The 11167-nt window shown below is 64.9% G+C and overlaps 1 protein-coding gene across 1 annotated transcript in view; it reads left to right on the forward strand.

The window, feature by feature from the left end:
* Positions 1 to 3300: 3300 nt before the first annotated feature.
* Positions 3301 to 11167, forward strand: part of CROCC2 (ciliary rootlet coiled-coil, rootletin family member 2) — a 62032-nt gene continuing 54165 nt past the window's right edge. The window contains 3 exon segments of the mRNA XM_027766995.1: positions 3301 to 3441; positions 10124 to 10274; positions 11065 to 11126. Coding sequence (XP_027622796.1) covers positions 3361 to 3441; positions 10124 to 10274; positions 11065 to 11126 — 294 coding nt within the window. The 5' untranslated portion in view covers positions 3301 to 3360.

Consider the following 11167-nt stretch of genomic DNA (forward strand, 5'->3'; position numbering starts at 1 on the left):
CCGCCTGCCCCCGGGAACAACGTCTGAGAGCCCCCTCCCCAGCCGCCCACAGGCCTTGGGGCTCAGACGAGGCAGGTGAGGCAGCCTGGAAGGTGGCAGCCGCAGGCCGGCCCGCACGGGTGTTTCCACGACATCCCCTCGGACATCTGCGCTGGTTCCAAGTCGCAAAAGGCATAGCCTCCCACCGTCCGCACCCAGCTCCCTGGCCAGCCCCCAGCACGCACTCCTCACTCCTGGCCCTGGAGAGAGGGCAGCCTGCCGCCACCTGGGCCGGACTGGGGCTGGTCTGGCTCTAGGGGTGCCGCTCTGCAGTGCCATCTCCCGCTGGGAAACCACCTGCCGCCTCCCGACTCGGCCCTGCCAGTCCCAGCCAGCAAGCGGGTGCTGCTCCTGCCAACCTCGGCCCCACCATGTGCACAGGGCACCTGGCCTCTGGAGTGTGCAAACAGTGGCCATGGAGACGGGAGGGGCCGCCCGGCAGCTCTGCACTGCCCTGGGACACCGGGACTGCGAGGCAGAGCTGCCGCTGGTGAGGCAGCCTCACTTCCTGGTGCTCCACGGCCCAGCTAAGGGACCCCAGTGGGTGGGTCTCTGCCCCTTGTTCCCGGGACAAGGAGCTTACCACCTCCCAGGCCACAAGCAAGCAGGAGACGGCCCCCTCCTCAGCCCGGCCCGGCCTGTCCTCCCAGCCTCCTGGTGTCCACTGTCCCCAACGTAGCACGGGCAGCACTGCCCAGGGTCAGGCCCCCGGCCCTGCTAGTCCGGCCTGCAGGAGGCGAGCCCTACTGCGGAGCTGGAGCCCAGGCCCTCGCTCTCGCCCCAGCGGAGCTGGCTGCCATGTCTGCAATTCGGGGTGGACAGTCTCCAGGATCCCCACCCAGGCTGTCCAGGCAGTCTCTCCCAGGCTGAACCATGAGGACACTTCTGCGCCCTGCCCACCCCTGCCCTGTCTGGCCGCACACATCCCACGGCCCCCAGAGCACCCCCCACCCTTGCCTGGCCAGTGGGAAGACCACACACTAGCCTCCCCAGCACCTGCTGCAGTGCATGGGCTGGCTGTGGGTACAGACAGGGGGCCCTCAGCTGCTCCCCTGGTCTCGCTCACCACAGGCCTGGCCTGTGGACCACAACTGTGACCACAAGTGCTCCTGCAGCCTTAGCGTAGACGCAAGGCCATCTTCCCCCTGAGCTGCACAGGCTGTCTGTCCCAAGGGCCCCTATCCACCTGGACCCCAACCACAGCCGCCATGGCCCAGGCCTTGTCCTTCCTTAGGCCCCTCTACTCCATGCTGGGTGCCATGGTAGGTCCCACCTCAGGGACAGTGTTGGCCTCATGGAGCGTCCTGCAGCTGTGTGCAAAGCTGGCACACAGAGGCACATGCGGGGTTGCTGGGCCTGCACGGTCAGGACAGGGGCGTGGGGGCGGAGGAAGTGGCCGCGGGCAGAGGGGACACCCTGGCTGCCATTCAGCAGCTGACCACGAAGAAGCTGCACACCTTGGAGGCCTGCAGGCGAGCCACTGCCCTCAGTGAGCCCAGAACCCAGGAGGACTGGTGCGGGGCGGGGCAGGGAGACCCCACGTGGTCAGTGCCGTGCAGGCCTGAGTGCTCTCACAGGGCCCTGTGACGTGGCGGCATCTGGAGACAGTGCACCTGTGCACACGCATGTCTGCTCACTCTCAGAGCAGTACCAGTGCATGGTCCTGTACCCCAGGGACTCCTGTGTGCCACGGACAGGCCTGGGGAACAGCCGACCTGGGCACCCCGTGTGCCGGGGAGGACAGGCCGGGAGGAGACACTGGCCTGTGCGGAGCACCTGAGATGAGCCTCAGATGGCCCAGGCCAGACGCCTCCATCCTAGACCTGCTGTGTGGGGCGGTGCCCACCTGCGGCTGTTGCTTGGGGTGGCTGTCCGTGCCCTGGCTGCCTGGGCTCACATGGGGCTGAAGTCCACCTCAAAGGCAGTGGGTCAGGGCTGGTGGCTGCAGCACCCCTCGGTCACCTCGGCCGCCTTCGCCCCCACAGGCCCTCCCATGAGTCATGCTTTCTCCCGTCTCTCCTCCGAGACCTACGGGCTAGCACCTAGGCCTCCCAGGCCCCGACGCTCCCTGGTGACCTTCTCACCTCACAGCCCTCGGTCCCAGCGAGGTGGGCTCTGCTACAGACGCCCACCTTAGGTTCTGGGACGGGGCGTGCCAGGCAGCTGGCCGCGGTACGCATGTGTGCCCGGAGGCCTGCACTGCACGCCCCTCACGGGCCCTGGCCTGCTGTCCAGGCCACGTTTACTGGGTCCACCGGCACAGTCCTGTGCCAGCCCTGGGGTGCAGAAGGGGCCCAGGCAGCTGGCGGCTCCTCTCGGTGAGACCCAGCACCGGCACGCTGCTGCTGCGTTTGGGCATCCTCTGCAAGAAACGTCCCTCAGGTCCTTTGCTCATTTTCAGTTAGGGTCCCGCGTTGTGTCGTAGGGACGGTCTGTCTGCACTGCCTGCCAGCCTGCAGCAGAGAGTGATCTGAGAATATGTTCCCATTCCTTTCTTCCTTGTCCTTTGATGCATGCTTGTAAGTGTCAATAAAGTACCGTTTACGTGTTTTCCTCTGTCATCTGTGCCCTTGGGGTCACGCCTAGGAAATGACAGATGGCAAGCCCCATGCCAAGAAGCTCGCGGAGTGTGTCTCCGCCTGGGCGTGCAGGCCCAGCGCTCTGGGTGGGGCCAGGGTGGGGTGCAAGCTCACCCTCCTGACCCCTGGGCTCCTCTCTGTGTTCGGGCACTTGGACTTAGACACGGCAGAGAGCAGGTGCCAGGGCAGGGCCCCGGAGTGGCCCAGCAGCCCCTCCTCAGGCTCGACCTGGCCTGTCTGCAGTGGCCACCCACACTCCAAGTGGACAGAGCCTGGGAGGTCACGTGAGAAAAGCTGCCCAGCAGTGCCGCCTGGTGGGCAGGCCCTCGGAAGTGCTGTGCCCAGACTGGCACTCCTCTCTTGGCCACCGCCTCCTTGACCAGTGTTTGCAGGTCGCGATGTGATCTCAGGGCAGGGAGCCTGTGGGCCTGCCCTGCCCCCACGCCCTGGATGCCTGAACATGGGGTCTGGGAGGGCGCCCGGGCTGCTGGCGGGTAGACAGCTTCACTGCGTCTCCAGGGAAGCCGCTTCCAGCCAACAGCGTTCCTCAGTCCCCATAGCAACAGAGCCCGCACTCCTGTTTCCAGGGAAACCCAGCCCTCAGTACCGTGGTTGCCACAGCAACATCGATAGGCTTAGTCGGCCACGGGACAGCAGAGCAGGCTGTGGGGCTGCTGCGCCGGCAGGTCCTGGCCAGGCCCAGCTGAAGGAGGCGACACACAGGGCACCAGGCCGGCCCACCATGAGCTCCGCGTCCAGCGAGCCTGGCTCTGGGGACGCTGCTGCGGAGCAGTCCCGGCTGGGGCTGGACGCTGTGATCCAGGTCAGTGGGGGCCACTACGGGAAAAGCTTTGTCCCCGGCTCTGGGAGCCTGCCGGCTTGCACGTTCAACATGAGTGTGCATACACACGCATGCGTACACATGCGGAGGGCACATGCGCAAACCACACTTGCAGGAGGGCTCCAGTCGAGAGAGGGGCCTGCAGGAGCAAGCCCAGGCCAGCCGTCCCGGGTGCTCAGCCCCAAGCTCAGGAGTGCAGCGTACATGCCAGGGGTGACAGGGACAGACAACCTGCGCTGATTCCGGATCACGTGTGCTGCACCCTCTGACAGGCAGAGAAGCTGGGTGCTTCTGAGAGGGGTTGCCACAGCTCCCTGTACGTGGGCGCAAGTAGATGGGCCCTGTGCCGGTGTGGATGGGCCCGTGTGTGTGCCCTGAGCCTGGCGGTGCGGTGTGGATGGCCCGTGTGAGTGCCGTGATCTGGGCGGTGCGGTGTGGATGGCCCGTGTGTGTACCATGAGCTGGGCAGTGTGGTGTGGGTGGGCCCGTGTGTGTGCCGTGAACCGGGCAGTGCAGTGTGGATGGCCCATGTGTGTGCCGTGATCTGGGCGGTGCGGTGTGGATGGGCCCGTGTGTGTGCCATGAGCCGGGCAGTGTGGGAGTGGATGGGCCCATGTGTGCGCCGTGAGCCGGGCGGTGTGGGAGTGGATGGGCCCGTGTGTGTGCCGTGAGCTGGGCGGTGCGGTGTGGGTGGGCCCGTGTGTGTGCCTTGAGCCCGGCGGTGCAGTGTGGGTGGGTCCATGTCTGCTGTGAGCGAGTGGTGCTAGTTCCCTGCCTTCACAGCACCTGTCACCCCCACGTCAGTCACAGTCATGGCTAGGGGTCCTCACGTCCCAGGACCAGCCCAGCACCCACTCCCGTGGTCCTGCTCCCCGACAGCCTTCGCCCATCCCAGCCTCCATCACCAGTAGCCTGCACTCCAGGTGTCCCTCGGGGACCCAGTCCCCAGTGCCAGCCTGACAATGGCACGCACTGCTGAGGGTCCCAGCTCCCAGAGCCCGGAGGCCGCCCCTAGGGAGCCCGAGCACTGTGGGGGCAGGTGCCGCGGCTGCCGTGGTGACTCCAGTGCACGGCGGGGTTGACGTGACCACACTGGTGCGAGCGCACACCCTCGCAAGGACAGGGCACGAGGGCGGCTGTCTGAGTAGGCACGCAGGAGAAGCAGGGCCCTAGGGAGCGAGTCACCAGGGCTGGGCTGGCCTCTGTCTGGCCCTGAGTTCTGAGAGAGGAGGGAGGGAGGGTGGCCCTGACACCATGGTGCACCCACGGGATGTTATTGTCCCCTCTGAATGCCAGGAAAACCAAGTCAGGGGTTCGCGGTCAGTGCTGACTTTGGGAGAGACCTGGATGGTGCCACCCAGCAGCGGGCCTGGGTGCCTGGCAGAGGGAGTGTCCCCCTTCCCGGGGCTCCACTGTCCCTGGGGAACTTCCTCTGAAAGCCACGCAGAGCCCTGGAGGGCGGGCGGCTGCCCTGCAGACACCTGTTACCCACCCTGCGAGATTACCGGGTGAGAGGCAGCAGGCGGGCACTGACGATGCCCGATAAGACTGTCCAGACTGGCCGGCGGGGCGGGCGCCTTCTGGCCCCTCAGCTGCAGATGGGAAAGGCGTGGCTGGAAGGGTGTGGCTCGAGGCTGAGGAGCCTCCTCAGGGCCAGGAACCTGCCTCCCCTCTGGCCACAGCTGGTCTCACCACCATCTGGTCCCATGTCCCAGCACCCCGCCCCTACTTAGAGCTGGACCAGAGACAATGGCACGGGCTTGGAATGGGGCCTGGACCGCAGCCCGGGTGAGCGGGTGGGCTAGGGTGCTAAGGCCCTGAGATCACATACGGACGGTGAGTGCTCTTGGCCAGAGGCAGGCCCAGAGTGGGCAGAGAGCCCCAGGCAGGGGTCGCGCACCCAGGCGGGGGCTCCTGGTTCTGCAGGTCAGCCTTGAGGCACAGCCTTCCTTAGGAGACCCCCCTCCAGTCTACTGTCCGCATCCAGCGGCTCCCAGCTGTGGTCCTGACCCCTGTATGCCCAAATGGGGGAGCAGCGGCCCGGCCAGGAGGGCTTTAAGTGCAGGAAAGCGCTGGGCAAGCCGGGACGAGCTGGCCACTCTCGGAGGCACCCCTTCTTCACTCCTGAGGCCAGAACACTCTGACCCTCGGAAAGCTTTGCACCCCTGTACTGTCTCACACCCACCCATGCCCCCCGCTCGGTCTCTGGGAGAGCTGCTCAGCCCCCACCGAGTCTCTGGGAGAGCTGCTCACCCCCACCACCCCCGTCTCTGGGAGAGCTGCTCAGCAAGTACCTGCTCACACACACACCCCCGCCCCGTCTCTTGGTTGTGGTCCTCCCTGAGTTTTCTCTCTCTGTGCCTAGCTCATTGATTATCTGCCTTTTTTCAGTTTCTAAATTACAGTTACAAAAACATACAACATAAAATTGACCGTTGGAACCATTTGTTTTGGTTTGTTTATTTATTATTTTATTTTACTTTGACCAGAGAGTGACAGAATGAGAAAGAGAGCGAGAGCGAAAGCAAGCCACCAGGTCCGGGACTCAAACCCGGTTGACCATGTGGGAGTCCAGCACCTTTAACCACCATGCCACCTACTGTTTGGTGGCATTCAGCACCTTCCGTGCCAGCACCTTCTCCAGGACTCCTGCTCTCTCACTCGGCCCCCTTGCCCTAGCCCTGGTGACCAGCTTATGCCCCCGCGGCCCTGGCATGTGCCTCAGGCCATGTTTGTCTCTGTGGTGGCTCCCTGCACCGAGCAGGGTCCTCTGGTCCATTCCCCGCTGCCCTGGATCCCTGTGTCCTTCCGTGAAGGCTGTCCCCCGTGTGGACGGCCACATTGTGGTCACCTTGGTTTGTCAGGCATTTGAGTGGCTTCCACCTGCCAGGGGCTGTGCATGTCTGATACAGGTGCATGTCTGATACATGTGAATGTCTGATGTGTGTGCATGTCTTACGTGTGTGCATGGCTGATATGTGTGCACGGCTGATATGTGTGCACGGCTGATGCATCTTCATGGCTGATGCGTGTTCATGGCTGATGCATGTGAAAGTCTGATGTATGTGAATGATGTGTGCATATCCGATGTGTGTACATGACTGATGCGTGTGCATGGCTGATGTGTGTGTATGTCTGATATGTGTGCATGTCCAATGTGTGTGCATGGCTAATTCCTGTGCTTGGATGATGCATGTGCACGCCTGATGTGTATGCATGGCTAATTCCTGTGCATGTTTGATGTGTGTGCACGGCTGATATGTGTGCATGTCCAATGTGTGTGCATGGCTAATTCATGTGCACGCCTGATGTGTATGCATGGCTAATTCCTGTGCATGTTTGATGTGTGTGCATGGCTGATGCGTGTGCATGCTAGCGTGTCTCTGTCCCGGCTGCCGCTCTCCCCGACGTGCACTCAGAGGTGGAACAATGTGTCACCTGGCAACTGCGGTGGAGGCCGGGGGTCTCCGATTTGGGTTGAGACGGCTGTGGGGGTGTTTGCTGGTGGAAACTGCTGAGAGAGCTCCAGCCGCTCATGTCCCTGAAACCCATTGCTGGAGCCTCAAGCCCCTCGAGCCCCTAGAGCTCCCTGAAGCCACGGAGCCCCTGGCCCTGGCTCCCTTAAGCCTCAGCTCCATTCTCTGAGAGCCGGCCAGTAGCCCTGCAGGGCCCCTCACAGCCACAGGGTGGCACTGTGGAGCTCAGCCAGCCCAGAGCCCAGCCACTGGCTAATCCACCCTGCTCTGCCTGGAGGTGGAGGACCCAGACGGTCCCCTCTCTCAGCCCTGTTCCTGCCACCAGAAGGGCCAGGTGTGCTAGGTGATGTCTCAGCCCACTGGACAGCCCCTCGTCTGCAGGGACAGTAAAGGGGGTTTCGGTTTCCCACCCGGGAAGAGCATTGGGTTGCTGGACCCCCTCAGCACCCAGTGTCCTCCTGACCTGGCATCTGGAGGGAGCCTCCCTCCATCCCAGAAGTTGCAGCATTCCTTTTGTGTCCTAGCCTCCTCTTCCAGGGGCCTGGGCCGGCCTCCCCCTGCCCCAAGCAGCACAGAGTGGGGATTTGAGAGCAGCTGTCCGACGCGTGGGCCCCGGCACAGGCCAGGAGGTTCTGAGGTGCCCTTGCCCCGGGCTCCCTTTCTGCCTCGCCAGGGACCACTGGCTTCTGTGTCCCGAGCCCTGGGCAGAGTGCAGGGGCTCGGGTCTCTTCTCTCCTGGGAGCAGAGACGCCAGCAAGCACGTCCTCCAGGTGGGGCCAGTCCCCCCAACACAGTCCGGGGGCGGAGGTCCTAGCAGGGTCCACACATGACACCCCTGCACTGGTTAAGCTGAGGAGGGTGCTGTGGGCAGTGGAGGCATTGTGGGTTCGGCCAAGTCCAGGTCTTTGGGAAAATGACGGTCAGCCTTGTCCCCTCAGCAGGCCAGGCTTCCATCAGCCTTCTGGAAGGCTCCCTAGGCCTGCCTGGTTGCAGCCAAAACACAGCCTCCAGGAAGTGACCTGCAGGGACCTGCAGTGTCAGGGGTGGCAGCCGGAGCCTTGGGCAGGACCCGGGGTGCTGGGGATGCTGCTGCTGGGCTGGGGAACTTCAGACCCAAGGATCCAAGGAAGAGGCAGCGTCCTGTGGGGTCCAAGGCTCCAAGGTGCAGGGAAGGCCCTCCCTTCCCACCTGCCCCTTTCGCCACCCCTCCAGCTGCCTGGGGCGGGGCTGTGCTCACACCCACCATCCCCTCTACAGCCCACCCCAGCTGCACCCTCGCCCCCTCCAGCTGGGCGGCAGCCCATCCCAGGCACCAGGCCACAGCTGGGACCCATTACGCCGAGCGCCTCCCGGGACAACCCGGCTAATAAGTGACCCTCTGTAACGCAGGGACCATCAAGCTCGCTCTTTCCATTAGCGGGTGGCGCCGCAGATGCCCGAGGGCTGTTGAGCACAGCGGGCAGGCTGGCTCCAGGTCTGGGGAGCACTATGGTCTCTGCACAGGGCCTGGCCTGCTGCTTGCCACCCTGTGGAGCCTCAGTTCCATCTGCAGAGTAAGGGGTTTGGGGCAGAGGGTGGCTAAACCCATGTTGTCATCTCTCCTAGCGAGGTAGGAGCGGCCTTGGGGCTCTGGGAGGTGGAACAGGCATGGCCTCCTTCCTCCAGCCCCAGGGCTTCTGCTCCCGAGGGAAACTGATCCCCATCGGCACCCAGAGCCCACGGGGTGGGGTCCGTGGGGGGATGTAGGCTCAGGCTCCTCTGCCCTCCCAGGTGAGAGTCAGGCTCAGCCCTCAGGCCTGGGCACCTTCAGAGCAGGCCAGGAACCGGACTTGAAAGGCTGGGGGCAGCCAGCCCTGCTGTGGGGCAGGCAGCCCTCCTGTGGGGCAGGCAGCCCCTCTCTAGGAATCACGCAGAGATTGGGTCTGGGGTGACTCTGGACAGTCTGTCACCAACCCGGGAGGAGGTCAGTGTGGTCAGGAGGCCCACAGGAGGAAGCCTGTGTCCGGAGGGTTGGCAAGAGGCCGACAGGCCAGGAGAAAGGTGGGTTGAGTCAGGGGTGGGCGGGAGCAGGTACGCCCAGGAGGCCTTCACCTGCCAGCTCAGGCCTGGGGGTTGGACCTGGAGGGGCTTGAAGGAGGGCTGGGAGATGGCAGGTCAGGAGGCTGCAGAGTGACCTTGACCCTGGGCGGGGAGGGGGGCCTGGGAGCCACGGGGCTGGGGGTGGGTGGGCGCTGAGTTCCCAGGTGGCTGGGTCACAGGAGGAGAGGTGGGAGGACCCTTGCAGCCCTGGAGAGCTGTGGGGAGTGGGCACACCTCCTCCGGTCCAATCACTGCCTTTCCAAGAGAGGCCCCCTGAGAGGCCGGGCGGCGAGCAACTGTGGGCAGCCCTCCTCTGCCCCGGTCCTACTGGGCCTCTTGTGTCTATGAGTGTCCTGCTGGCCTGAAAGTCGCTGGGCCATTCACTTCCTCCCCCAGCCGGCACCTTGATTCTGCCCCACACAGACCCCTCCCGGCCCATCCTGCTCCTGGAGGACTCTGCCCAGAGCACACCACCACCAGAGCAGGCTCCAGGGACCCAGGACCCTGGATCTCCTGCCCCTTGCCTGCCCACCACCCTGCCTGCTCCCTCCCGGGGAGTCCCAAGGAGCGATCTCCCAAACCCACTCCCAGAGTCTGGCAGGAGAGGAAGGACAGGGCGCACTGACCTGGCTGTCCCCAGGTCCCAGAACAGGCCACCGGGGCCCTGCCCTGGGCTCCCTGGGCCCAGCTGGCTGATGGCAGGGTGGGCACCTGCAGGGAGGCCGGGCTGAGCAGGGGGATTCCAGCCTGTTCAGCGTCCTCCAACCTGGCTACACCTGGGCAGGGCTGGGGCTGGGCTCTCTGTGACCTCTGGTGAGTTCACCCCCACCCCCACAGGCCCCGCCAAGGTCACAGGGAGAGGCAGGGTTCCCCACTATAACCCAAACACAGAGGCGTCTCACCTCAGCACGGCCCAGCCCTCAGCTGGCCTGGCTCTGACCTCGGCCAGGTGCCCAACCATCTCTCCTTCCCACGTGGCATGGCTCACAGCAGTGCCAGGAGCCCTCGGCCCATCCGCTCCAGGGCACTCCACTGCCTTAGGTGGCCCCGTGGTCACCCTCTGGGGTGCCTGGTGACTGATTAGGGGCGTGTTTTGGGGTGTTTTTCAGAGGCTGGAGGACACCATCCTGAGTCCCATGGCCAGCAGGGAAGACCGGGCGCTGACCATGCGTGGGGAGGGTCAGGGGGCCTCTCCCACCCCTGTGCCCGCCCGCATCCGCGAGATCGTGGCTGGCTCCCTGGGCGAGGAGCGCCCCCAAGGTGAAGAATGGTGGGGCAGCTGGGGACCCCAGGATGGAGCAACCGTGGAGTCCCTCCCTGACCAGAGTTCCTGGGGTCAGGGACTCCCTCACAGTGACGGGGGGCCTCCTGGCCCCTGCCTTTGCATACCAAGAGGGAGTAGACCCACACCCACAGGGAGACCCCACAGGGTCTGGGATGCCCAGCTGGGGCTGCCTCTCCATCGTGACAAGCGGGCCCGAGTCCTGGCCTCGCGCTCTTTGTATTTCCGCTGGGAAGAACGTCCTGAAGGCCGACCCTCGGGGGTACACGTGCCTCTGCCTCCATCCATCAGCCCACCCCACAAACCAGCCGCTGCCCCTGCAGCCACCCCGTACAACCAGGGGACTGGCCGGGACTCTCCACCCGCACCAAGCCTGGCAGCAGCCAAGCTGTGGCCCCACGTGCTCGCAACCTTGTGGGGACCCCTTCTTTCACGAGGGGCTAGCCGGCCAGCTGAGGGACCCGGGTCACCCACTGTGTGGGGGAGGAGAGGATGCCTCGCCGCACATGGGGAAAAGTAGCCATCCCTAGGCTCCGGGGCTGCCAGGCAGTTCTGGCTCTCCGGGGTGGACCTGCGTCCAGACCACCACAGCGCTCTGCTGAGACTGGTCCAGGGCTGGCCCGGCCCAGTCTGCACTCAACAAAGTGGAGACAGGAGGGGAGGGGAGGGGAGGGAGGCCAGAGGGTGAGTGCCACCTCCCTGGGGTGGGGGTGGGGTGGGGGTCCCTGCCTTGCTGGGGTCCTCCGTCCCAGCCTGCGTCCTGCCCAGGTGCTTCCATGGACATGCTGGGCGCGGGGCTGGGCGAGGCCCCAGGGCCACAGCTGAGCAGGGTGCTGTGCCCACAGGGGCACGGGGGCCGCCAGCTGCCTCC

This window comes from Tupaia chinensis, unplaced genomic scaffold (assembly GCF_000334495.1).
Source record: "Tupaia chinensis unplaced genomic scaffold, TupChi_1.0 Scaffold143823_1, whole genome shotgun sequence".
Taxonomy (NCBI): Eukaryota; Metazoa; Chordata; class Mammalia; order Scandentia; family Tupaiidae; genus Tupaia; species Tupaia belangeri.